We start from the raw sequence: 26,743 nt of genomic DNA, 5'->3' as shown, positions 1-26,743 counted from the left end.
TTCTACTCTGACCTGAATGAACTATTGTATGCAGGAAACACTAAGTTTTAAAGCCTGGCTTACTGCATACAATTTTAGGTATTAAAATACTTCTAAAGCTCGTAGAGAATCTGGGGCCAAATCCCTTTAGAAGCAAATCTCTCAAACTTACTTTGCAACAGTTCACAGAGGTTAACACAAAATGCTTTCATTATGGATTCTCAAGAAATGTCCCCTACGAAAAAACAGTGACGCACAGCCAGGAAACACTATTCCTTTGGATCGCCTGGCAACTTTCAAGAACATAACACAAAGTTTATGTTTTTTTCCAGCAGATTTGAACACAAGTTTTAAAATTAAGTTAACGTTACAATAACGAACAATCATCCTATATAAATAAACTAATGCTTTTTGACTACCCAGTATAAATGTTATTTTAACTATGATAACCTCAGCTTTTCCAACATGTAAGGCATTCATATGCAATATGCTATACACAGGGAGGGAAGAAGGGAGGAACAGAAGGAGGTGTGTGTGTGTGTGTGTGTGCGCGTGTGTCCATATATATATATTTATACACACATATATAAATGCAGTATTTTTACATCAAACAGATAACACAAGATATGCACTTAAAAAAAACAGTCTAGATATTTACTAAAGTGTTATTTGGTAAGCAAAATCAGTATAATGGAAAACACCACCATCACCAATTTAGCAATGCACAGGTGGCCAACAAGATAAGCAGCTGGCTGGATGGCTAACTTTAAAGAACACATGAAACACATACCAGGGTACTCATCTACACTAGAATAATTCACATTGCAGAAATTGCTTCCTTCATGTCTCTTTGGAGCAGCTTTCCCAAAGAAAGAAACAAAGGCAGAATGAGCAGTGACAGCATGGAGACAGAATGGTTTAGAAAGGGCTAATCCTACTCACAGTTCTTCGACCTGTTTCATACGCAGAGATACACTGCCGACTTCCTTAGTTATGAGAGTCCTGCACAGACAGAGGGAGCACAGCAAATGCATGCAAAAAATTAGTCAGATTAACAAAAATAATGAAAGCAGTAGCTCCATCCATGGGTTGTCTGTGGTAGGAGATGGTTAAGAGTTCACATTTAAATGGAGAAAAATAGGTGTCATTCAAAAGCAAATGCAGCAAGTCAGACCAGGAATGTGAATCACATAAGGAAACCTCATCAGTACAGCTGAACTCTCTCTATAAGGTCTCCTCATTTCCTGATCCTTGTGCCATTTGATTTAAAACTGAAGGGTTGGGTTCTCTCTCCTTGGCTCCAAATAAGGTAACTCCTGTTCTAGTTCTTAGAAGTATCACGCAAACCCGTAAGAAAGTTACACGTTATTAAAACCCTGAACTGTGTCACAATTATCCAAGCATCCTTTCTTCTCACTAGCATGAGCTGTATTATTTTTTAAAAAAATAAAATAAAAATAAAAAAAAAATCTAGCACTAAGGTAAGTAATCATTGTATGTCATTTTAATAACTGGTGACTCAAAACAACTGAGTGGGGAAAAATTCACACAAAAGTGACAGCGTAACTGTGAAAACAGATGGGAGTATACACAGAACTTTCAACTTTAGCTTCCAAGTAGCTTGATAAGATGAGCCTGTAGCCCACATCTACCACCTACAGCCCTCACTCAAACTAATCTACAATTACCATGTGTTTTAAGAGGTTATTAGCAACCAGTCATGCAGCTTTCTCCACTTGCAATAGCAAATTCCCCTTTATTTATCATCATCATTATTATTTTTTTTAACTAAAAAAGGGGGGCAGGGGAGAGAAGTTTTAACCCTCCTAACAGCAACAAATAACGGCACTATGTTTTAAGAAAAAAGCAACGAGCTAGTGCTAAAATAGCCACAGGTCCTAGGCAGGTCACCTGCAGAGGCAGCCCTATATAGGGAGGGTACTGTACTTTATGTAACCAAAATTAAGAAAGCATTTCAAAACAGATCACACGGTAAGAAGTGACGACTACAAATACAAGAGCTGCTTAGGACAGATATAACTAACGAACAAGTTTAAGTCGTTAGGTACAACAACAAAAGGAACACATAAAATATTGAAGTCAGACAGTAAGTTGAGTTCAAGTGTCATGAATTTTACAGTTAAAAAATGGGAGAAGCAACAGGAAAATCTAGAATAAGAATAAAAAACCTCAATAAAGTGTCTCTGGTAAAGGAGCCTCCAGTTTTGCTCCATTTAATTCCTCTCTAGCGTGAGATATATCAACTTAAACTTCTGGCAAATGAGAAAGGCAAAGGCTAAGCCAGTAAGTGCTGGGTGGTTCTGATATCTTATCAGTTATATCTTACTGGTTGTCAATTTGCTCCTGTCGTATCGCTATGCTGCCTTGCTCTTCCAGGAGATTCTCTCGGGATGCAGACTGGGCAGGATCTAATTTTTTCACATAGGCAGCAGGTACAAAGCCCTGACGGTCATTAACTTCAACCTTCCACCAGTCCTGAACAAAAAGAAAAACATGACCAGTATTAGGCAAGTGTAAAGTAGGGTCTCCAACAGAAAGCTGGGAAATTAGAGGCTTCTACTAACACAGGAAAACCACCAACGATCTTAACAGTTTGCTCTTTTTATAGAGGTCATTTCAAACAAACTGCATTTTGAAGAATCTAGGTCTTACTCCAAATTCTCCCTTTGTTTTTGGTCAAGAAGTCCTCACAGACACATGCCCTAGAGCATACAAAAACAATGTTGTTCGTCCGACTTAGCAAAGCTGGCACCTACAAAGGAGTCACGAGAATGAGTTGAAGAGGTATGCCAAAGTGTAGAATGGGAACATGGACTAAGCGTGCAAATGCTTTCACTTCTTTGAATGGTCTTGTTTAAGAACACTACTCAGCCAAACACACAAAAGTGAGCGAGCCAAGTAGCTCAGAAAAACAGAAGGTAAGAGCACACCTTGTTAGTGCTGTTGAGTAGGGTCAGGATATCTCCCTTTTTCATAGTCACCTCCCGCGGACTCTTCTCCTGGTAATCATAAAGGGCCAGGACAAGCTCTTTTCCTGTTTCATCATCTGTGGGAGCAACTTGTTGCTAACAAAGATAAAGCAGAGTTAAGATAGAGAAATTGTTAAACGTTAATTATAATCAATGTAATTGTCCTAAAAAAAAAAACATTTCAGCCTTAGTTAAAACTACTGTAATCCTTTAAAATGACTTTTGATGAAATACATACACGACAGGCTTGTTTTTAGGTGCCGTCTGGACTTGAACACTGAAAATCACCACATCATTCTGTTTCCTTCCAGTGCAACATAGCTGTCTGTTATGATTATGAAAAAGGACCACTAACTTAGTTATAGGGGGAAAAAAAAGAACAGTACAGTCTGCAGTACATTCTCAATGACAACTGTTATCAAGCTTTTTCTTTATGATTTGTTGACCCAAGATTTTTAGCAACACGATTAGCATCTTTCCTTACCCTGCATGACTGGGCCTGCTCCCTTAGTGCCTGTATGCTACTGCCATAAGCAGAAAGATCAGACATCAAAGCTTCATGTTTCTTCAGAAGAGCCTGAAACCAAACAATAAAACCAGTATGTACCCCTAGCCATTTTTACAAATGCTACTTAGCTTTAAAAAACATATTTTAGTCCTACACATGGAGAATGTGGGTTCTTCAAAGTCTTGTGACTCTCATGAGAATAACTATTTCTATTTATTCACAGGCTAGATAGTGGTCCTAATGCTTCTGGTGCCTTTCCTCTACCTTATCTCAGAAACATTCTTTTGTTCTGACCAGGACTACAACATATCACTCTGAAAATAGCACAAGGCTGAAATCATGCCTTTAAACTGCACTTACTTTCAACGCAATTATCAGTCTGCAGCGTTTGGAATGTGGCTTTTGGCCACAGAACAATACTAATAAAATAACTCTTAGTTTAAATAAAGTTACTTTCAGACCCAGCGCATTACTGAAACAGGACTCAATGAAATGCAACATATTAACAATTTACTGATACTAATCTCATTACACTTTATCCTGTTATACAGTCCATATAATGCAAATTTTCTTTGCAATTGGTTTAACATACTGAGCAGCAAAATACCATGCACAACAACAACTAAGACAGAAAACAACTATCACACCATCTTTTGATCCAAAATTCAGCTTGAAGGAAGAATCTTCCACCCTTTTTCATGGGGGTTCTGAAACCAGCGTAGCACCCTACTTTCTTTACCACTGGATAAAATCCACACTCTCCATGCACAAAACTGATTCAAACAACAGTGTAACATACCTCAGCAGAGTCTTCGTCCTTCCCATAATCTGTGCTGCCTACAATGGGCTCTTTTTCCCTCATCCAGGATTCAGCCTCATTAGCATCAGCAAAGTACTGCTGAGCTTGTAGGGAGTCCTCTAGATCTTGTCGACGCTGTGATGCCTTAGCTTTCAGAGAGTCCCATTTTTGGTTTAGTTCATTCAATTTGGCTTTCACATCTTCTGCAGCAAAATGTCCTAGGTAACAGAAAGATAAAAAGAGAGGGCCCTGAAGAACATAAAAATATGAATAATACAGACAAAAACATTACTTGCACTTCCTAAAAAGTCACATAGGTTAGACCTCTGTAAACCTCTCTAGCTATTCTGACTAGAATAATGAAAGCATAATTCAGCTTGTCCTTTTGGCACAGGCTGGAGAACACTGTACCTGTCAATCAAATTGTACTAGGAATATTTGAATCAAGAACAAAGCAAGCTACGTCGTAACATTTCTTCTCAATTATGAAACAAGAAAGGCCATCTCTTTCCAGAAACAGTTTCTACAGCAGACAAATATCATTTCAGACATGCATTCTGAATCCCAGAAGTTAAGAATGTTGAGTCAGAAATAAAGATACATACTTATATAAAACATGATTGGCTCTCACTGGCTTTGTGCAGGATTATTTCTCACATCATGATTGTGTGCCACAGATACAAGTCTTTAACACATCTCACAAAAACAGAGGCCCAATATCATAGGCACAGAGTCCCTGAATACAAGACTCTTAAAATCCCAGATGAAAACAAGCAGGGACATTTATTTGTACAGAGTAAGAGAACAAAGCACAGTACAAAGAATTTCGTGTTTCTAAAAGATAAAGAATTAAAATATTGAGACACACCCTCTTCCACCATAGCATTCCCCTTCTGGGTGACTGCTTTAATGCGGGGCTCATGGCCTGCAATTTCTGCCTGCAAAGCCTGATGCTTCTTTAGCAGATTCTGGACACCAATTAAGTCCTTTCCTGAAAGATACAAGACAGTTGATTAGCTCATTTAGAGTCACTAGACTAAACAAAAATTTTTAAGAAGCTGTAACCATTGGTAGACTAACTTACAGAAAAAGTATCACAATCCAGACAGAGCACTATGCAAATTGAGTTACCCACCATAACTGTACAAGTAATGTAACAGGAAAAGAATCATGAGTCACAGCAAACAGGTAAATGCATGCACTATTACTTACCAAAATAAATAAATAAATAAATAAATCAGAAATTGCCAGGGAACGTCCTACAAAGAGACAAGTTATAATGGAGCAATTCCATTATCTAAATCCTGCAGATATCAGGGTGGACCAACCTCGGTTTGTGGAGGCTGCAATAGGTTCTTTCTCCCTAATCCAGGTCTCTTCATCTTCAATGTCACGGAAAAGCTGCTGTAGGCGAAGAGAATCTGCAAGTTTCTGCTTGCGAGCTACCATAGGATCCTTCAGAGCTTCATAACGAGCTACTAAAGCTTCTTGTTTCTTCTTGATATTGTCAGCATCAAAATGTCCAGCATCTTGGAACTGGCGTGCCTGGATAGTAATGCCATCTATACGATCCTAAAATCAAATCAGCAATAGCATTAGGTCAGAATCACTGCAACGTTTCAAGGCTTTTATTATGCTTGCTATGTTCAGGGACCAAAAATATTCGGACAGGATTTTCAGGTCTTCGATAATATTTTATACTGTGACAGAGGAAGAGAATCTCAGCCACACGTTGTTAGTGCAATAATTTTGGGCAATAATTATGTCCTGGATAATATTCAACAGATTACGTAAACATAACTGCTTTTAAACTGGTAATTTCAAAAACAAAAGATACAAAAGCTTTTATGAAATTTCAACATCTTTACAGATATGTTAATTTAGTTTGAGAATAGCCAACATAAGTCATTTTTCAACTGAAAAACTGAAAATTAACAATTGCTGGAATCTGGATTCTATCGATTTTTTTTGCCATGGATTTAGTTCTCTTAAAGATCATCTGCAAAGGTAGGAACCACTTGCTATAGACTTCTACATTATTAAAACAAACAAACAAAACCTGTCTTCTCCACTTCCCATTTTCACAATAGAGCTGTATAAAAGTGACTCAGATGCAAATAAGCTGTTTGCAAATGTAGTCTAAACCCAAGTGATTTGGAGAAATTATTTCCTAGGCAAAATGCAGCATACCTCCTTAAGCTGATACTCGGTGTTGGAAGTGTCACTGCACAGGACAATGCTGTGCTATCAGCAGTTAACAATATGCAACTATCTTAAAAATATATATTTTTTTTGTCAAAGCCATGAAGATATTCTGAGACACGTATAATTTATACTTCAGTTCAAAATTAGTTCTAATAAGTAAACTGTAAAGCTAGAAACTACAAATTTTTCATGCAAATGCATATTCTTATTACTATCTCCTAAAGTCTCTGGAGTGCATATTTTCAGGTGATCAAACCTCAGAGAAAAGGAAGACAGACTGTTGTCCTTACCTGATGGGCAGCAACATCTGCCTCCAGAAGGGCATGTTTCTTCTGAAGATTCTGAACATTAGTAAGATCTTTTCCGTAATCATCAGAAGCCAAGTGTCCTTCTACTTCATATAGCCACAGCTCGATATCTTCCACATTGCGATTGAACTGCTGCTGCTGATTGGCTTCACATAGTTTTGTTCCTGAGTAGACAGAACGAAGAGAAAAGATGATTCGAGTTTTCCACCTCATTGCACTTCCCATCTTCTACAGGCTAGACTCTTTAGAGAAAGCATTGTCCACACTCTCCTAAGTAGGTCTCACCTTTGAGCCTCGTGGCCTCCCGAAGTTTATTCCACAAGTCGATAACTTCATTCATGCGAGCTGCCACTTCATCAGATGCATAGTGATTGACATCAATCAACTTCTGGCCAGCTTTCTCCAGTGCATCAATACGACTCTGATTAGCAGAAAGTTCTGCTTCAAAAGCCTGATGTTTCTGAACTTTACCCTGCAGGTTTGATGGATCCTACAGATGAAGAAAGAAAAAGAACCCTCCAGTCTAGAATTAGTATCCATAAATCCCTGAAGGATTTTAAAAATTACGTTCATATATGCCAAGATGACAGAAGAATTGCTACCACAAATATACCTTTGAAATTAGAACATTTAAGCTATTGAATGAGCACAATTGCACCATGATGGGACAATCCTTCTGGGAGTCAGGGAGAACTACAATTCCTTCTGTTGCCATTAATACTGCCTACATCAGCAACGTTTTGGCTGACATTGATATTGCCTTATAATTATTCAGGCATTTGTCTTTGGTTTTACCTTGTAAGCCTCATCTGTTGCCGTTTTCATTTTTTCATTAACCCAACTCTTTAGCTCATCAGAGTCCCGGAAAAACTGCTGCAGATGGAAAGAATCTGCCAGTTGGGCACGGCGGTACATAGCTCTTTCATGAAGAGCATTTCGGCGGCTCAGCAGCTGAAAAAAAAAAAAAAAAAAAAGCAAAGATTACTAAATTCTTAAGCTCATAAGAACCACCACTGTATATGTACTTTGGGAAGAACTCCACTGACTTGTACTATACGCATGTTACTTCTTCACTGTATTCCCAACTTTCAAATAACGTTCTGCTTTTTCATTTTAAAGTCTGAAGTCCAAATCTATTTTAAATACTTACAGCATCTCTGCGTGTAGCAACATCATCCATGGCATAATGGTTATTCTGAATCAGTTTAGTAGCAAACTCATCTAGAGCCTAAAGACAAAAGAGTTTTCCATTCACTTGACATAACTTGCACAAGCAATTATTTACTCAGTAAACTAGTTCTTGAAAGTTTACCACAATAAAATTTAAAAAATATAAAAACAAGCATTAAGGTAACTACCGTTGAAATTCTTCATCTGCACTATCAGCTCATTATGGATGAGGGCACATTTTTGACAATTTAGCATCCATATATGCATTGCCAAGATATGCAAGTACTTGGTTACTCAGATCTGAGACAGCAAGGAAGCCTACCTTTTCCACTATCAGTGTTCCATTTTACAGAGAATACACACATCACATTTATCACAGTGAATCGTTCTCCAGAGCAAACTCCATCCTCCTCTGTCATGCCCCACCAACGTCTCCTACCCAATCGATGTGTTCACTTATTTTTATTTCTTGTCTATTTAGTGATCACATAATGTAAATGTCTTACTGTGATTTTCTCCTCTTGGGCACTTAGTGATTTCTCAAAGTCCTCATGCTTCTTTAAAAGAGCCTCAACACTATCCAGAGAATCACCAAGGTCTTCATTCAGCAGAAATGCCTACAGTAAAGAAACAAACACAGCATTGATTTTTGTTTCTTTCCTCAGCTGCTCTAAAAGTCAACTCGAGTACAGACAGCAGTACTTACTACCATACGACATTGTAAGAAAGCGAAGGATGATATATTGGGATGGTGGTCTTCGTACACCTCTAAAAACCAAAGATCCTGAAAATTTTGTTTTAGCTGCCTATTCAAAAATTGTGTTAGCACACAAAAAAAGTAATCTCAAGTCAATTCATCACAACTAATAGTTCCAGTATTAGATAGAAAATCTCATTGTGGCAGCTTGGGCAGGGCTACAAAATATCTTGTTCACTAAATCACAACACATAGTGGCAGTCATTGCCACTTATAAAGGCTGTTTATTAAAGTCCACAAAAAACTTCAGAAGCGAAAAATCAACCATATCTGGAGAGTTCAAAAATTTGCACTCACTTCTTGTTTGCTCATCCAGTTGTCAACTTGTTCAGTGTCTCTGTAGAAGAGCTGCAGGTCCATGCACTGTTCATACTGTTGTCTGCGAAGCTCCCATAGTTCTAGCAAGGCAGCTCTTTCATCTGAGAGGATGGTTAGCTATGGGATTGGGAAGAGGCATGTATAATCACTTAATTTAACAGACTAGTTAATTTCAATCTCAACATAAAATCAAGTCAAAACTTTAAAAGGTGGTTAACACAGGACTAGAAAAGACTTCTCAGGTACTAGAATCATTCTCCTATTACTGACACCATCATCATCAGATAGTTGAGTCTTTTCTCAGCTTATACACATCACTTAAGTTAATGAAAGAAACTCTTCAACCTAGAGTGATAATAGTTTGCACCTCTAGATCTTAACATGAAATAAACTTTTAATTTAAGTGATGCTGAAAAATGAGACTTTTAAAATTCTTCTAGGAGCTTTTGCTCTCCAACTGACCAACCTACCTTTTCTTTAACTTCATCAGAAGCGTAGTGCCCAGCAGCAAGCAAAGCCTGACCAGACTCATCAGCGGATTTGAAGCTATCTTCATGGGCATCAATTTCTCCCTAGGGAAGGGGATGTAAGTCACTTTCAAAAATTTATCTTAAATTAGAATATCAGAACACAAAGACTGCTATTGAAAATAGCATGCTGTTGCTAGACCACTAATTAAAATAACAGAGACAACAGTCTGGTTACCTGACTGATAAAACGTTTAATCTTTAAATACATTACACTGAACATGGAAACTAAAATCAAACGTATAGCCTTACAATGCAGATGTTGAACAGAAACGAAAGGTTGGTGTCAGGTCACACTTACTCTTATTTAGAGCAATCCCTCATGATGGGAAACTAAGTCAGTCATCAGCCCAAGTGACTGCTGTCAGGTCTTACTATTTTTAAACATTCTTAAATACTAATTCATTAGTTTATCTACCCACTACCAAGAACCACAAAGTTAAAAAAGAAATCTTAAATCAGAATAGATAGCAATCTAGTGTTTTTAGTTGCATGATCGAAGGATTATAGTGATACAACATTACCAATTCTGATTCAGAGATTGTGTTAGACATACAAACCTGTCCCTGAGGATTATTGATCAGATTTGACTGTCTAACCAGTATACCTTATGTTCCTGATGTCTATCTAGAAGGGCTTCTGCTCCAGCTACATCATTGGCAAGTTCATCAGCATTTATCAGGGCCTTCATTTCAGTCACCCAGCTAGTGAGGTCCCGAAAGTCTGCAAGAAAGCGCTGCAGCCTGGGGAAAACAGAAGGAAAAATGGTTGGTTTCACTATCCTCAACTTTAAAGATAAGGAATTACAAATGTAAAAGCTGTTCCTCAGGAACAAATTAAGACAACATCAAAAAGCAATATTATTAAGTAAATAAAAGTGTTTTCAGTCCAAGAAAGAAGTCTTCTAAAATTAGAAAAATGCTAGGTTTAAAATCAAGGGAGATAACTTTCCCTAGTTCTCAAACACATGTTTTGCACACAACCTATACTGAAAGTACACAGAATATACTGAATTACAAGCCTGTGTGTTGAAGGCAACAGAAATCAAAAGATATGTCAAGCAGAGTGTTTCAGAATGGCCCACAGCACTGCTCCTGTGACAAACACAGCATATGGAGGCGGGGAGAGAAGTGGCAGGGAAAAACTGACAAAAAATTTCAACTGCACATGCCTCAGTCTTAAAAACTCATTCCTTTCAGTATTGTCTTCATTGTTCTTTGCCTTCAGGATGCGCTTAACGCTTATCAGCGGATGTGATCTGTTTCTGTTTCCCTTTTAAATTTGCTGTTAATTGATCTGAAGAGATTATGACAGCAAAGGCAAAAGAAATTTTTACTTTGTGGGCCACTACCACCAATCTTGCATCACGAGAGAGAACAAATAGTACAAAAATAGAAAGGATGCAAACTGACCATCATATCAGGAAGAGTTTATTTTTAGTACGGCTTCTTAACAACGATCTAATAATTTATGTTTCTTAAGACAACCAGATTTATATAGGAACAAGACTAAATGAAGAAAAATCCCACAACAAAGCAACTATCACAGAAGAGTCTGGTATTTCATATAGTCTGGGACAATACATAAAACAATACACCATACTTCAGCCTTCACAGAGTAACAATAAATTCATATCCAGTGAATGAGCAAAAGTTATAGTACACAAATTTGTATGAAAAACACGTATCTATTAGAATCACTGAAAAAATATAATTTAGTGAATGAGACTGTTTCTGAAAACATCAGAATCATCCAAAAACTTTGGGGATTACCTCCCTTTCTTTTCCTTCCAACAGCCCTCTACCAAATTTGACTAAGGAAGTAAGGAGTTATTTCAGCAAGACAACATTCCTACCTGTAGGAGTCATTAAGGCGAGCATGCCTTTCTGCTGCCAGAGTTCGGATTTGTTCCCAGTTGGCAATCAGCTCCTCCCGTTTCACTTGAATTTGAGAGGCATTTATTGGGTGAGACTGCTGCAAACGGTCAGCTTCTGTGCAAAGAGCCTTTACCTAGACCCCGTCACAAACAGCAAGTAAGCTTCTAGCCTTTTACAAGCAAGTTAAATAATTTTGTAGGTAAAATGAATTTCTTATGGGTACCTTATCTTCAAGAGCTGCAAGATCTCTTTCCAGACCTTCATGCTTACGCAACAAAGCCTGCACACTGGCTAAGTCTCTGCCAAAATCATCTGATGCCATCAACTGCCCCTTCTCCTTAATCCAGCTGATAGTTTCATCCACATCCCTTCAAAAAGCAGCACAAATTGAATACACACGATCTTTTATGGGGAGGGGAAGAAAGGAGGATGTTTCCACTTACACAGACTTACCGGCAATACAAACATATATCAACATTGCAGCCAACTCAAAGATAGGCTGGCCATTTTTCTGATGGTGTCATCAGATGCAAATAAACTATAGCACCAGTGAGCACCATCACCTAACAGGCCTGTTTCTCACACTGCACCAAGGTCTTTTCTCAACCTTCATTCCAGTAAATTTCAAAATGCCACGAACAGCAGACAAGGATACCAGGGCATTGCTCAAAGACCCCCAGAGCAACTAGAGTTACAGTCTGCTGAGGACCACCTCTTTCAACGCTTTAATGCTCATCTAGGATGGAATTATGGGAAGTAGCTCTCAGACAGAGGAAAGGGTGGCAAAACTGTCACCTAGTAAGGATGACTGGAATCACAAAGCTTTGAAAAGCTAAATCAGAACAACTCTCCTATGTGAACTTGAGAACAATAAGGTTCTCCTTTCACAGTCATAAAGAATAAAGCATAAATATAACAGAGGATGGTAGTTTTCTTCTCATAATACGTAGCTGAATGGATCATTAGACATCAGCACAAGTATTACATCTCTTCAGTAGACCCAACCAAGTTGATACCTGTTGAAGCGTTGAACTTCAGCTGCCCCAAAGAGTTTTCCTTGCCTCTGAAGGGCAAGCCCCTTAAGACGTTGCCAGCTTGCATTTACTTCATCCTGTTTGGACTTTATCAGTTGTTCTTCAGGGTGTTGTTCCTAATGAGCAAAGGAAAAAAAAAATGTTATTTTCATATGCTCCATGGTTTTGTATCTATCAACAAATCTTGGAAACACTTCTACTTTGCAAGAGATCAATGTATAATTATTACACTTTTCATCTGATCTCTCAGACCTATGGTTTTCCTGAAACAACACTGTAAATATGCAATACTCTTACAATAGCCTATGTTTTTCTACGCATTAATTAGTTAACGTAAAGAGGGCTGAAATAGTATCTATTTTTCTCCTGCAATGCAATACTTCCTGCCTGTCTACATCCTTGCCCAAGCCCCAGATGATATACAAGAACAGAAGATACACTAATTGTGCCCAGGGGAAATGCATTTAACTTCAAATATGACAGTTTCAAACTTACTACTTACAAACTTACAAACTTACTACTGCCACATTTGCAGGTACTGCCTCAGTTGAGACAGAGTTATTTAAGCTACTCAGCAGAAGAATAACTGAATTGAATGATACCCATTCAAGATTAAGAGAGCCAGGTCTCTAGGCACACAGAGAATAAACTATAAGAGTCTGATACATAAGGAGGAGGGCAAGAGAACAAGTTTCCGACTTGCCAGAAGTTTTCAACACACATGAACATTTACCTGGATAAGTTTACCAGCAAACTGGTTCACTTCATTTACTCTTTCCTCATGAGCTGCTAGGTCTGTCTGAAACTCTTCGAATTTCTTTTGCAGAACCTCAACATGCTCCAAGTCCTGGCCAAGCTCTTCTGAGGTCACTATTGCTTCCTAGCATGTGGAGGAAAAAAATAACAGTCAATTTCAACATAACCTAAGAGAAATCACTACCATCACTACCAGGAATCATGAGGCAAATTGTCTCCATTTTAAATAGTTCAAATATAGTTACAATCATTATATTTTAAAGGTAATTTTAATGACACTAAGTTAGCAAGATATTCCTACAAAACTACATCTTTAAAAAAAAAGAATATCCTCACTTACACCCCAAATACCCCGCAAATAAAAACATCTTTATTAGGGAAAACATACAAGTTCACTAAGGGGGTTGTTTTCTATCTTGTTTGCTTTTATTCATTTTTCAAATAACTAACTATTATTTGTTCCACTATCATGTTTTAGGTTTCTGTGCATGATGATCATTCCTACAACAACCTACAAAACTGAAAAAAAATGCATAAGAACAGAAAAAAAACCCCACAAACAAACTTCAAAGCAACAAAATAACTGGCCATACTATTAAGGAATACATATGCTGACAATAATTTGTTTACATTTTTGGATTATTTATGGATAATTGCTATAGGGTCTCAATATGAGTTTTCTTTATGAAAAAATCCACTGTCATACTCAGCAATAGTTATGTAGGATTTACAGTTCCAACCCACAATGAGAGAAAATAGCAAGCCTTTATTAAGAAAACCAGGATGATCATTTTGTGGCTGTTTTACTCGATACTGTGGTTTGTGGTCTGTTTCTTCAGAGTTCAAAGCAGTCAAAAACAACCAGTTCTCTTTCAGAAAATTTCCTTGCAACATATATCTAAAGATATTCCAATCATATGCAATTATGTACATACTGTTTGGTGGCAAGGCTGGGTGCTTTCTAACTGCTCACTTAGAACATTTATTACAAAAAAATTGTTTTTACAGGCTATAGATTTCACTTTACAGAAATTTCAGCTACTATGAGAAATATGAAGGTCTCCTTAAAGCAAAGGAGGAAATTGATTATATTTAATATGCTTTCCAAATACAGATTCCTCTCACTCAGTCTAATACCTTTCTTGTGGCTGCAAAAGAAAGAATGGTTTGCATATCTATTGCTTATACAACATAAATAACCTCAATAAAATGTGTAGCCACATTTAAAAGCTCTCTGGTGAGTACATGAACTACAGCAACAATGTTCATAAAAAAATTCCACATGACAAATCAAAGTTCCCATCAAAAATACAGTAAATGCAGATAACATGCCTTGTCATTGATCCAGTCCAAGACATCTTCACATTCTCTTAAGTACTGCACCAGCTTCTGTGCCTGCAACAATTTGACTCCTTTCTCTCTCATTTTTTCCAGCAGTAATTCCCATAGTCGGTGAAGCTCCTGCAGTCGAGTCTAGAACAATACGATGTTAACATTTAAATCCTGTTTCAAAGATGATTAAGTTTTGCAGAGCAGTTATACTCCTTTTCTGTCCTTAAACTTCGGGTAAAGCCTCCTTTTAATGTTCTAAAGCTTAGCTTTCAAATGATACATGATGAGGTAACACAGGAGTAGAGTACAAGTTGAAAATTACTGAACTGAGTATTTAAACACTTGTTGTTAATTAATGAAGCTATCAAACAGGTGTTTATATAACTATTTATGGGGTAAACATTTGGAGACAAAATTTGATTAGAATTCTATGCTAGGGTGAAGTCAGATCAAAAAATTGCTATCTCCATCAAATGCTCATTCTTTTAAATGGAAGTTAACTCCCAGCGAGTGAGTTTTCTGGGATATATTTTTATCTAAATTAGTATACTGTTTCAAGTCAAATTTGTACCACTTTGCAGTATTTGCTAACCATTTCTCTTAGCATTAGTCAGTCAACATACTTAGTCAACATTGTTAAGTAATATAATACTGAAATACTAGGAGCAATTACTAGTTTTAGCACTGAGTCTCTGGCTGCACTCTGCCTTTCAAAACATTTGGGAGAGACCATAAGCCTTGCAAGACAGCTAGAAAGAAAAACACCACCACCACACAGACACACAACTTGCAAAACAGGAAAGTACCTGCTCCACCCATCATTTATAATGCTTTGTGCATCAAGATCTGAAACTCATGCTAGAGAAGCTTTTGAATGTCTGACAGGGCGGATACTTATTTAATCTATTTAGAAAGTTCAATTACGTAGATTTCAAGGAAAGAAGCAGCTCAAACCACTCAAATTCCCAGAGCTGCCCAAAGTAACAGTGCAAACTGTTGTCAATGGAAGAAAGCACACATTGCAAAAGAAAGTTCCACTGCACAGCCAGGAGTTTCACCTACTCGTATGTGGCACCCAACTTGAGTAGCAGTTACTATTGGGCGCTGGGCAGTCCTGTATGGCGTGAAAGACTAAACCATTAAAAGACAAATTACCACTCTACATAGAACATGAATAAGAACTTGCATTGAAGAGCAAAGCCAAGACACAAGACTATCAAGATCACCCAACTGAAAACACTTTTCCCATTTGTAGTACAGATTACATTATCAAAATGCACAATGAGATTTCTAAAATAAGGATAACTTATTTTGTTTTATTACAGACCATATAAAAGACCTATTTCTGCTTTTGTCAGTCACCACCCTTTTCTTACATTCAATAAAATAATTAAAGTATCAGTGAGTTTGATAATCACTACAAAAACATCAAAGCAGTTCTCTTTTTGAGAAGTTTTACAAGCTCACATTCAGTTCTTGTAATGGAAAGAGCTTTGAACAACTTTAAAGGCTCTTGCATTAAAGAAAATGCAGCTATAACCAATACTGAAACAACTTACCAGAGGCCTAAAAATAGCAGATTTAAGAAAAATGAGTTCTAGAAAAGAAGTTGGTGCATGGAAAATAAAAATAACCATATACTAGTGAGGCACACATACGTGTTTATGTAAAGCAACCCTAGAAATAAGAAAGAAAACACTAACTTTTCCAGAGAAAAACAAGAGTAAATAAGAGAAGGGATAAAGGCACTTGTCAAATTAAGTTGTCAACCAAATTTCTAGCTTGTTTTATATTTTTAAAATAGCGAGTCATCATCCAAATTTGGTCAAATCTGAACTTTAGTGTAACAGCAAAGTTTTTTTTTTTTTTTTCCTTCCCGTTCTCTTAGAATCTTCTGACCTGTGTAATGCGATGACAATTCTATTAAAAAAAAAAAAAAAAAAAAAAAAAAAAAAAAAAAAAAAAAAAAAAAAAAAAAAAAAACTAGAGGATTTGAAGAAAGTTTATTTCCTGCTATTGGGGAAGTAGTTGTCCTAAGAGATGTTTACAGATGGATAAACTGAGCAGGGAGAGTACGGTACTTAGACATTTTAGAAAAGCTGTGGAACACAAATTTAAGAATAATAGGATGTATGCTCAGTACAATTTAAACAAAGTGTTAAAATCACTAAAGAGGCGATCTGGGTTACAGTTTGGAAATAGAAATAAGACCTTTGAAGTTTATTAATATGGTTGCTTGTATTACTATGATTATTGCAGAAAAGTTGAAGTGCTATATACAAGCAAGAAGTGTAGTGTTCTGACATGGGGCCTTGTGAATTTGCTGCTTCTTGATAGTGTGCCACCTTGGGAAGAACCACAAGTATAATTCATCATTTGACATGTGCTTTTCAGCAAGTTACTAAATTACTGACAATTTTCCAATCCAAGTTCCTGGACCCTGTAGATAGATACTTGCTGAAGACTTGGATTCAAAAGAGAGATAAAAACTAGGTGCTCAGTGAAAGAGAAAAATACCTGTAACCTTTACAATAGAAATTCTTCTGTGATTTCACTAATCAAATAACTGTAGAATTTTAGAGCGTTTTAAAACCTACAGTTACCCATATCATCTGCACAAATTGTTTAAGAAAAACCTTCTAAGAGGCCAGAAAGTTTTAAAACTCACTCTTATGGTTTCTGATGCAAAATGCCCTTCATTAATCATCTGATTTCCAGCCTCATCCAGTTTAACAATAGCCCCTGAATTGGCCTGAACCTCAGCTTCAAAGGCTTGGTGCTTCTGTAGCTTCCCCTAAAAGTAAAACATCAAAGAACACGACTCAGGTTTGGTGCACAAACCTCCTCTACATTTTCCCAGTATTAAAGTTTTTAGTGTATTTTATACAGATTTAGTACCAACTCAAACAAGGAATAAAATAGCACAGTTGAAATCATTGTTGTACAACACACTTCCTGGGTGGATTCAAACATCCCAACTTGAGTTATTTCATTATTGTGTTTGCTCTTTTACTTCAGAATGTTCAAACATTTGGGAGCCCATTCAGCTAGTTCCACCCACACAAGCCAATTTTCTACAAATATCCTTTTTGTGTGTGTGTGCGCATGCATGTGTGTGCGCGTGTGTGCAAACAATAAAAATTAATTCATGTTCATTTACAGTGCTAAAATGCCTAATGAATCCTAAAAACAAACAAAGCTGTTTTTCACTACATTGCACTGAGTAACTTTTTGCATGTTGATTTAGTGTCTAATCCATTATTAGAAATATTTCAATTATATCAGCAAAGGAGTCAAACTTTTGAAGAACACTTTGCAGGTGCATGAATATTTCCATCTATGTCTCTTCACCACTCTCAGTTCAAGATACACTTAAGCATTTGTTTCATCTGCTCTAGTTGACCTGGTATGTCAAGTCAACATAAAAACATAAAACAGGAGTAAGACTTACCTGTAAATTGCTTGGGTCTTTGTAATTTTCATCAGATGCTATCTGAAGTTTCTCTTGGATCCATTTTTCAAGCTCATCCGCATCACGCTGGAAAAACTGGAATCGATAGGAATCTTCAAGTTTTTGGCGCCTTAGAGAAGATAGTTCCTTGAACCTGTGGTAACGGTCCAAAACTTGTTGACGTCTTTCTTGGATGTCTTCCGCTGTTTCCAACACTTTTACCCCGCTTGGATCCATCTTCTGAAAGCCAAAAAAAACTCAGTTAACATTTGGCTTGTAATATAAAAAAGTAGTATAGGAAGAGATCTGCGTAAGAAAAGCCTGTTTTCTAAACTTACGCATAGTTTACTTAAGTCTTACTCTGTGCATGTGAGTGAGAGGTGATTGGTGGGAGGGCGGGTAGGTGTGCACACACGCATGTATATGGACAAATATAAAAACATGCTTCTAGCAAAAAAAAAAAAGTCATGAGACTTAAATACATTTAGCAGCTACTTGTTTTGTAAAAATATGGTTGTGGTCTACCTACCCTGCAATATAAATGCTACATCATCCCAAACTGCAGCATGCAAACGTCTAATACAAATTTAAAAATGTGTGTGTGGGGGGGGTGCATGCATGCTTGTATGTGTGCGCGCATATATATACACACATGTATAGGCATGTATATAAAATATATATATCTCAAACAGAAAATCTGGAAGTATTTTATTTTAAATCATTGTTTTAGATAAACTCGAGAATATTACTGTTTAAAGATGAGCTAACTGCTCCGTACACGTATGTCTATGTGTGCGCGCACATATCCTGTTCTCAGTTAAAGAAGTTAAAGTACTGTCATTCCCTACACAATCTTTCAAAGCCAACACAGCATGCTCACACCGTAGTTGAGTTCTTAAAAAGACAAAGAATTTAAAGTGTTTTGTATAACTAATGACTCTTCCCTGACCACTGACTGAAAAATCCTTTTCCATTGCTTTATACATTAAAAATTGTTATTGTTACCATAGACAGCAAAGAAGTGACTCCTGTTCTGCTTCATCTACTTTCTAACACAACTGTGGTAACTTAATTTTCAGTTCTTAAACTTTCAAAGATGATTTGATTTTCAATGAGAAATCTACACACTAGAACAGAGTTGTAACACAAACTGAAAAGCAGTACTTGTTATTGTCAATGGAGTCTGAATATTTACTCATTTAACTCATTATGCACATCAAGAAGCTGTTGCAACAAATACTCTGTGCTGGAACAATTAGGCAATTAATGCCTTGAAGTACAAGTGTTTACACATATAGCTCACTTGATACTTTCACTATAAATTCTGTAAGCACCAAGCTGGATGTCAGCTTCAATCATATCAATAATAAAAAAAGAAACCAAGTGCACAGCTGCATTTCGAGAAAGGTGGGCAATCTCTAAAATGTGCCGTTGAACAAAAAATTGTTATTTAGTTGCTAGCTGCACGGCTTTAATTAGTCACCTATCTTGCACAATTTTGTGAACAACTCCATCGGCTGGCTGTGCTTTCTGTTGGATCCCGGCAGCTGTAAAGGGACCATCTGATAGAGAGGAACGCACGGGGGCGAATTCGCGCATTCCAGAGCGCGCTTCCCAGAGTCACACCCTGCAACAGGGCAGCCGTGTCAGCAGCCGTCCTCCCTCCAGCGAACTCTGAGCCCCGACTGCATTGCGGCACTTTAAGGAAGGAAAGAAAACTCAGCTGTGTTTTCTCATCCAAGCCCAGGCGTTCCACTCGCTACCATCAGAAGATGGCAAAGAGAAAAAAAAAAGAACGCGTAGACTGTATTATAGCAACGAAGTCCACGTTCCACCTGACAGCAGCACCAAAGGCTGCACTTGATTAGCATACTTGAATATTTAAAGATCAAAATCCTGAATGTAACTTGAGCTCAGCTACAGATTCACTTTCCTAAGAAATAAGCTGCTTTTTCAATGCTGTTTCAAACATAGCTTTTTCCCCTCCAGAAAGAGGGCGAGTAAAATATGAGTAAGTTATGGCTAAAAATGTCCTTTTCTGTGCTGTTACATTGTGTTTGGATTTGGCCAACAATTACTTATTTATTAAATTGTGTTCACAAAGAACAAAGTTGCAGTCAGTCTAAAGGTGTTGTGCAGCTGTATCCTACCTCTCTGCTCTAGTTATCTACATTACCGGAAAAAACGAAACCCTAGTCAGTCTTTGGAACAGCCTAAAGCCTTCTGCTGTCAACTTACATTTCACTATTAAAAATGCCCTCCACAGCCCAAATAATTATATATACGTATTATTTACAAATAGAAGATATTCTGTAATGGCCTCCTGCCATGCAAACCGGCTCATCTTTCTGCTGGAATTTGTTAAAAGAAAGACTCTTTTTATAACTACACTAAGTCGAGCTAGTCAATTGTAAAAGAAGTGCTTTGGTCTAGCAATAATAGACTGTTCTTTCCTGCAGCTGACGTCAGCGAGTCTCTGCTCTGCCAAGACACGATCGGCAGTCGCTAGGGAGCTCTGAGCTCAAAACTCATCAACGCTGCAGGATGATGCAGCCTGTACCCAGTGTTTTCGTGCCAGGACTGCAGTATCCCTCTCAAAACGAAGTCATCTCCAACGTGTTTCTAAAGCTTTGTGGTTCACTCGCACCGTTAAAAGGCACCAACTTTCCCCTGTGACACCTCTGTCGTCTTACCGTGGGACCCCCTAACAAGAAGTTACGTTTTATGCTCTCAACGCAAAAAAAAAAATATTGTTTGAATTCAGATGCAGGTGAACAGCCAGCCCGTCCGGGGGGACGGGGCCCGCGCGCGGAGGCATCCCCGCCTCGGCGCTGCTGCGGGCGGCCCCTCCCGGCGCAGCCTGCGCCCGCCTGATAAGCTCGGAGGGAGCAAAATTTCGAGGCGGCGCAGGGAGGCCGAACGACAGGGGTTGTTTCCTACCGAAAACCTCAGCCGTCCGCAGAGCTACATCGTTACGCAGAAAGACATCTCCAGACCAGCACATCTGCCTTAGCAGTTTCGAAGGCACCTACCAACACTTTATGTTGTAAAACTAACTCTAGAAAAACCACTAATCAGCTTGACTCTATCTAAAAAAAAAAAAAAAAAAATATCAGCAATGCTCCTTTGCACTATCCCACTGGGGTGGTGCTTTTACCAAAAACATCAAAAAGTGGAATACAATTTGGGAGGTGGAGGGTGGGGGGGGAAAGAAAAGAAAAGCACTTATTTATTACTCTCACCCTTCAATATAAATTGCCCATCTTCCCCAGAAAACTTACATAAAAGGTACGCTAAACTTCTGAATGGCAATACACAGCCTCAGATATTTACAGACACTGCAGTGCAACAACCATGATGTCAGCAACATCATTCAAGTTCAGAAACAGTTGTATCAAGGGGGGTTAAACAGGAATTACAGCAATGCCATCAGGGCAGACACACACCGGAGCTGTCAGCATTTCCCTTACCAAAACATGTTTTCAGGGATTTAAAAACTTGAATGCAAACTACATTCAGTGGTATATAGAAGATTTTAGTATATTTTTAAAACAATTACACTAAGCTTGAGAAATTAAACTACTCTCCGCCTGACAAGCAATCAGATATCAGTATATAAAGATCACTATCTTAAAACGTAGTAAAATAATGTCGTTTAAAACGTAGTAAAATAATGTCGTTTACTTAAAACAAGTCTTGATGTGTTATGCGTGTTCAGCATATGTACTCCTAGTAATACCCTGTAATATGACTAATGTGCCAATATTCTTCCTGCTTCCCAAATATGCACACACAGAGCAACTTGTTACATTTTTTTGCACTCATCAATATTAGGCATCATAAGCTCTGTCAAAAGAACATTTAACTCTAATATTAGCTACTCTCTCCTGTTTCCCTCTTTGAGGAAGAATATGAATTGCTGATTTTTTTTCCTAAGCAAAAGAGCTTAAATTCTAACATTGGATGTGAAAATAATCTTTATAAGGCAAGAACAACAGAGGAAAAAAAATAGCATACGTTTTTCTAACTTTCATTTGCTCCACTTGCAGCTTCCTCAAAATGCTAAATAAAAAGTAAGCCACTACGTCTGTCTCAAGCACAGAATCACCATTACTGCTTGGTTTAGTGCTTAGTATGTACCAATACTTCGGGTAAATAAAACTGAGCTTCTGGAAAGTACACGCAGCAGGGACACTATCTCTTGGCATTACGAAGGGATTTTCAAGAGCATATTGTGTTACAAAGAAGTAACTGAAGGGTATGATATCATATACCCTATACTACATATTTTAAATGGTACTGAGAAGGAATTAATAACCAGTAATTTTTTTTGTTAAAGATTAAAAGCAAAAATAAGGAAATCTCAATGGTAGAATAACTGCAGCAAAATCCTAGGTCCAAATACTCCTGGTTACTGTTAAGAAATGTCACCTAAAGAATCAAACCAGTATTAAAAACCCAAGATGTGTTAAGCCACTGGTTAATGCTATAGGCGCATATAAACTAACCACAGAGCAGGTAAAATCGAAACACATCCTAAAAAACTAAGGATGTATTACAGGGACACAAGAAACTATAGCAATAAAAAAAAGTATATGTGAATTGAAGCAGGCTGCAAAGCTATCGATTTACATTGATTTGAGGGCTTGTGTACAGCCTTAACTATGTACCTGTAAAATATGGAAGATTTATAAACATTCATCTTCATGCATCTACTTTTTAAATTTTAATTCTCCTAGTCACATAAGAGCATCTAAATTGATGAAGCTGCGTAACACAGCTGAACTGCCTATCTAAATTTGTTACCTTTATGTACCATTTTGGGGGGGTTTAGTTTTGTTTTCAGTATCACCACAGACCTTTGATGAAACTACGCAGAGCTGGCAGGCACTGCACTCTGCACTGAAGCTCCTGAGAAAGCAAATTACCTTGACTGCATTGCAGAAATCCAGCGCTTACAAATAATGTGATACCATATAATTAACCCCAGCGCTTTCCATTTCTACCACATTATCTTTCACTACAGTTTTAACTGTAGTATAGGCATTTATATTACTATTATTTCAAAATAAAATCTAGTTGTCTGTATTATCCAACTAAAGTTTGATGCATCCATCCTACTTATTTTACCATCACTGAACAGAAACTCTGGAGATGTAGAAACAGAGACCCAAATTTAAATGTATAATGTTCTAGAGCATAAGCCATACCGAGGTCAGTTTTTAGAAGCTATAACTAAAAAGATATTCCTCAAGAACTCTTTAAAGCAACAAATCTCAGAAAAATCAACCCACATCAACAGCTGATCATACTGAACTATAACAGGTTCACAAAACATTCACACATCATGCATCACAGAAAGAAATTAGGAAATCTGAAATATTAGAGGAAAGCCAGATCAGAATCAACACTGAAGTATAAATAAAGCACCTGCTATACTTCTGTGCTGTGTGTAGTTCAAATTCTCAAATGAATAGCTTATGTTACAAATAGGTCACTGCAATAAAGGCAGGCAATGCGATGATAAATATGCGATGACACTTCATGCATTACGTAAAATACCTGGACTTTGACTTTACGAAACGATGACAACATGATGAAGGAATGCAGAGTCTAAAAGGGAGGGGGAAATCAAGATAACATTCAGCTAACTACTAGGTAAGGACACTGTTTGTTTTTTCTTTTTCCTCTTCAAAATACATATTCAACCACAGTACACACTTCATACCTTCTTTTTGGTTCCTTGCCACATATAACGATTTGGAGTTACTATTATACAAGCTATTTGTGAGAGGCTGGCTTCCCCATGCAAAAAGGTTAAAGTTATCAGCAGTAAAACTTAATTAAAACTGACATTGGAATGTACTAACCTTTCCAGTTAATTTAAAAATACAGTGTCATAATCTGAAGGTCAAAACAAAAAGTAAAGTCATCGGATTTGGCAAATGACATTTCTTGCTAGAGTAATAAGATAGGGTGGCTTAATTTAAAGATACAAACAAATTTAATGAGAAGGTTTCAAATATAAATATCTACAAAGATGTTCACATTCAATTATCATGTTAAAAAAGGACAAGTAGCAGTTGTGACAATTTTTTTTGAGATGCATCGTTACATGGCTGGCAACAGCCACGCAGACCTAACTCACTGGATTTTTAGATGAAAAATTCCTTGCATCCCTAACTGCATTTTCCCCATCAGTACACCGTAATTCCTGAAACAGTTCGTGGGCAACTGCAGTTACATGTCTTTGTGCTTGCTAAAGCTAGTGCATATCTATCATGGCATTTGCATAGCTTAATGTGGATCAGTTGCAGCAGCGAGAAGGCAGCTTGCCACTTTATTTGATCCATGGTCAGCAACGGGAGCACATTGCTGGACTACACTTGGCAATCACCATCAATAGCATCTGCAGTCTGCTCCACCCCATTTTTCCACTGCCTACACTCCTGGGACAAATGGAAAAAACAAACTCCTACGGTATACTACCACGCAGAGGAGAAGAGGAAGAAATTCGTATTATTTGCCCCGATATAGTGGAATCAATTACTTTCCCCAAAATGCAATGTATTCATGAATAAAACAATTAAAACCACATAAATACATTAAAAAGGTAAAACTAAGGCAATAAAGAAACTAAGTTATTTGTATTAAATTACTAGGATCAGTTATAAATGTAATAGTTGAGAATTAGGAATTTTACACAAAGAGGCATCATCCTCTCCTAAAGGGTTTAAGGCTTCTGCAACCTTTCTTGTTTGCAGGAGAAAATCATAAATAAGCCTTTAAGGACACTCTGACATTCTAGATTTTTGTCATTACTGCTGTTTAAAAAAAAAAAGAAAAGCAGCAAAGAAAAATATGCTTGCTTATATTCATCAATCTCAGAGCTCGCAGAAGCATAATAACTTTTTTGAAAAATAAAAATAAAAAACCAAAAAGAGATAGCCCATTGAACTTCAATGCGGCCTATCCAGATGTACAATTTATTTTCCAACAGGAATGGAAATAAATTACTTCATGTGAAGAATGTAACCTGCTACCCTCTTTCAAGTATTTTATGCAGCTTAATGATTCCATTACTACAGTTCTGGATCCTGCACACAATGCAGCAGAAAGCTTCCTATTTTCAACCTCTTTGTTTGTTATTTTCTGTGCACAATTTATAAACAATGACAAACGAAGATTTCACAGAAAAACTGATCTGCTGATTGCATTTAAATGCATAAAGGCACGAAAAGTGATTTCATATTTGTTCTGAACAAACCCGAAACCCCAACCAAGGCCTTCCAGAGACTGCTGCCATCAGAATCTTCTGGCACTTCGCTGAAAACAAAAAGCTGAACAAAAAAAACCCCAGAAAGATACAGAACCATTTCAGACTGTTTTTTTCCCCCAATGTGTTCATTCGCCATCTCCAGACAACCGCTGTTCAGAACCTCTTTAAATATGCATGAGAGACCGCTCAACACTCACGTACGTTTTAAAGGCTGGAAAAACGCAGCTGTTTTATCATAAAACAGCTACTAAAAATCCTGAACTGGAGCGCAGGCCAGCCGAAAAAACGTACCGCGATAATGCTTCTGTTTTTCCTTAATTATTAGGGCAAAACATCCTGCACTGGTAGGTATTTACGACCTACGGACGCAGATTTGTATCATTCTAACCAGGTTAAGTCCTACGGGGGCAATAAATAAGGAAAACATGGGGCTGTCGCGTCTTTGATTCACGCTAGGAGGAGGAAAAGCCTCAGCGGCAGAGGGAAAACGCGGCGTCTCCCACGCAGGAACGCGGCGCCTGCCCGACACGGGCACCCCACGCAGGGCCGGGGAGGGCCGGTCCCGGGGTCCCCGGCGCGGCCGGGAGCTGAGCGCTGCCCGCGGGGGCTCCGCAGCCGCCCCGGCCCCGCTCCCCTCCCCCGCTCCCGTCTTCGCCCCCTCGCACGCACCTCGCTGCCTCTCCCGAGCTCGGGCAGAGCCGGGCTGGCGGCGCCAGGTCCCCTCCGCCCGAGCCCCGCGGAGGTTTTACCTCAGGGGGGAGGCAGCGCTTTGCCGCCAAGGGGAGAGCAGAGGGCCGGGCGCGGCGGGAGCCGGCGGCTCCTTCCGCGCGGCCCAGGGGTCGCTGTCACCGCTCCCCGCGGCGCTGAATGAAATTCCGGCCGCGGCCCCGAGCTGCCCAGGGCGGAGCCCGCCCGCCCCTCCCCCTCCCCGCACGGAGACCCCGGGCGGCGCCGCCCGCGATAAGCGGCCCCGGGGCAGGAGCCGCGGCACGCCGGGGCCGGCGCGGGGCGGCCTCAGGGCGGCGGCGGCGGCGCCCGCAGCCTCCGCGGCCGCCCTACACCTGTCTCCGCAGCGCGGGGGGAGGGGAGGGGGGAGGCAGAGGGCTCCCTCCCCCCGAGCGCGTCCGGGTAAAGGCGAAGCGCGACCCTCGGCCGCCCCCGAGCGCGGCGCCCTCCCCTCCTCCCCGCCGCCTCACCGGGTCGGCGCGAAGGGGCCTGCCCCGCCGGCTCCGCGCCCTCCGCCCCTCCGATACGGACACGACGCGCCGCCCGCGCCGGCCTTTTTATAGTGTGGCCGGAGATGACGTCAGCGCCGCAGAACGGGCTCCCTGCCGGCGGAAAGGGCCGAAGAGCTTCGGAAAGGATCGGTAGCGGGTGGGGGAGGGAAGGCCCCGCCCACCCGTAGGCCGCGAGCAGGCCGGAGGCTGCCGAACGCACGAGGCTGCGCATGCGG

The 26,743-nt window shown here is 39.0% G+C and overlaps 1 protein-coding gene across 1 annotated transcript in view; it reads right to left on the bottom strand.

The window, feature by feature from the left end:
• SPTAN1 (spectrin alpha, non-erythrocytic 1) overlaps positions 1 to 26,504 on the bottom strand; it is a 52,938-nt gene extending 26,434 nt beyond the window's left edge. The window contains exons 1-24 of the mRNA XM_062591339.1: positions 26,487 to 26,504; positions 23,574 to 23,624; positions 18,012 to 18,251; positions 17,229 to 17,354; positions 14,561 to 14,701; positions 13,206 to 13,352; positions 12,455 to 12,588; positions 11,662 to 11,806; positions 11,417 to 11,571; positions 10,169 to 10,304; positions 9,505 to 9,606; positions 9,014 to 9,151; positions 8,466 to 8,576; positions 7,940 to 8,017; positions 7,585 to 7,740; positions 7,075 to 7,279; positions 6,772 to 6,953; positions 5,605 to 5,848; positions 5,145 to 5,267; positions 4,277 to 4,494; positions 3,454 to 3,546; positions 2,931 to 3,065; positions 2,327 to 2,475; positions 922 to 981 (exon numbers count right to left, since the gene is read on the bottom strand). Coding sequence (XP_062447323.1) covers positions 922 to 981; positions 2,327 to 2,475; positions 2,931 to 3,065; positions 3,454 to 3,546; positions 4,277 to 4,494; positions 5,145 to 5,267; positions 5,605 to 5,848; positions 6,772 to 6,953; positions 7,075 to 7,279; positions 7,585 to 7,740; positions 7,940 to 8,017; positions 8,466 to 8,576; positions 9,014 to 9,151; positions 9,505 to 9,606; positions 10,169 to 10,304; positions 11,417 to 11,571; positions 11,662 to 11,806; positions 12,455 to 12,588; positions 13,206 to 13,352; positions 14,561 to 14,701; positions 17,229 to 17,354; positions 18,012 to 18,251; positions 23,574 to 23,606 — 3,251 coding nt within the window. The 5' untranslated portion in view covers positions 23,607 to 23,624; positions 26,487 to 26,504. The remainder of the gene's footprint in view (positions 1 to 921; positions 982 to 2,326; positions 2,476 to 2,930; positions 3,066 to 3,453; positions 3,547 to 4,276; positions 4,495 to 5,144; positions 5,268 to 5,604; positions 5,849 to 6,771; positions 6,954 to 7,074; positions 7,280 to 7,584; positions 7,741 to 7,939; positions 8,018 to 8,465; positions 8,577 to 9,013; positions 9,152 to 9,504; positions 9,607 to 10,168; positions 10,305 to 11,416; positions 11,572 to 11,661; positions 11,807 to 12,454; positions 12,589 to 13,205; positions 13,353 to 14,560; positions 14,702 to 17,228; positions 17,355 to 18,011; positions 18,252 to 23,573; positions 23,625 to 26,486) is intronic.
• Positions 26,505 to 26,743: the final 239 nt, after the last annotated feature.

Source organism: Rhea pennata, chromosome 18 (genome assembly GCF_028389875.1).
Source record: "Rhea pennata isolate bPtePen1 chromosome 18, bPtePen1.pri, whole genome shotgun sequence".
In the NCBI taxonomy this organism is placed as follows: Eukaryota; Metazoa; Chordata; class Aves; order Rheiformes; family Rheidae; genus Rhea; species Rhea pennata.
The sequence above is the reverse complement of the archived record's forward strand: the minus strand, read 5'-3'. Positions and strand labels throughout refer to the sequence as shown.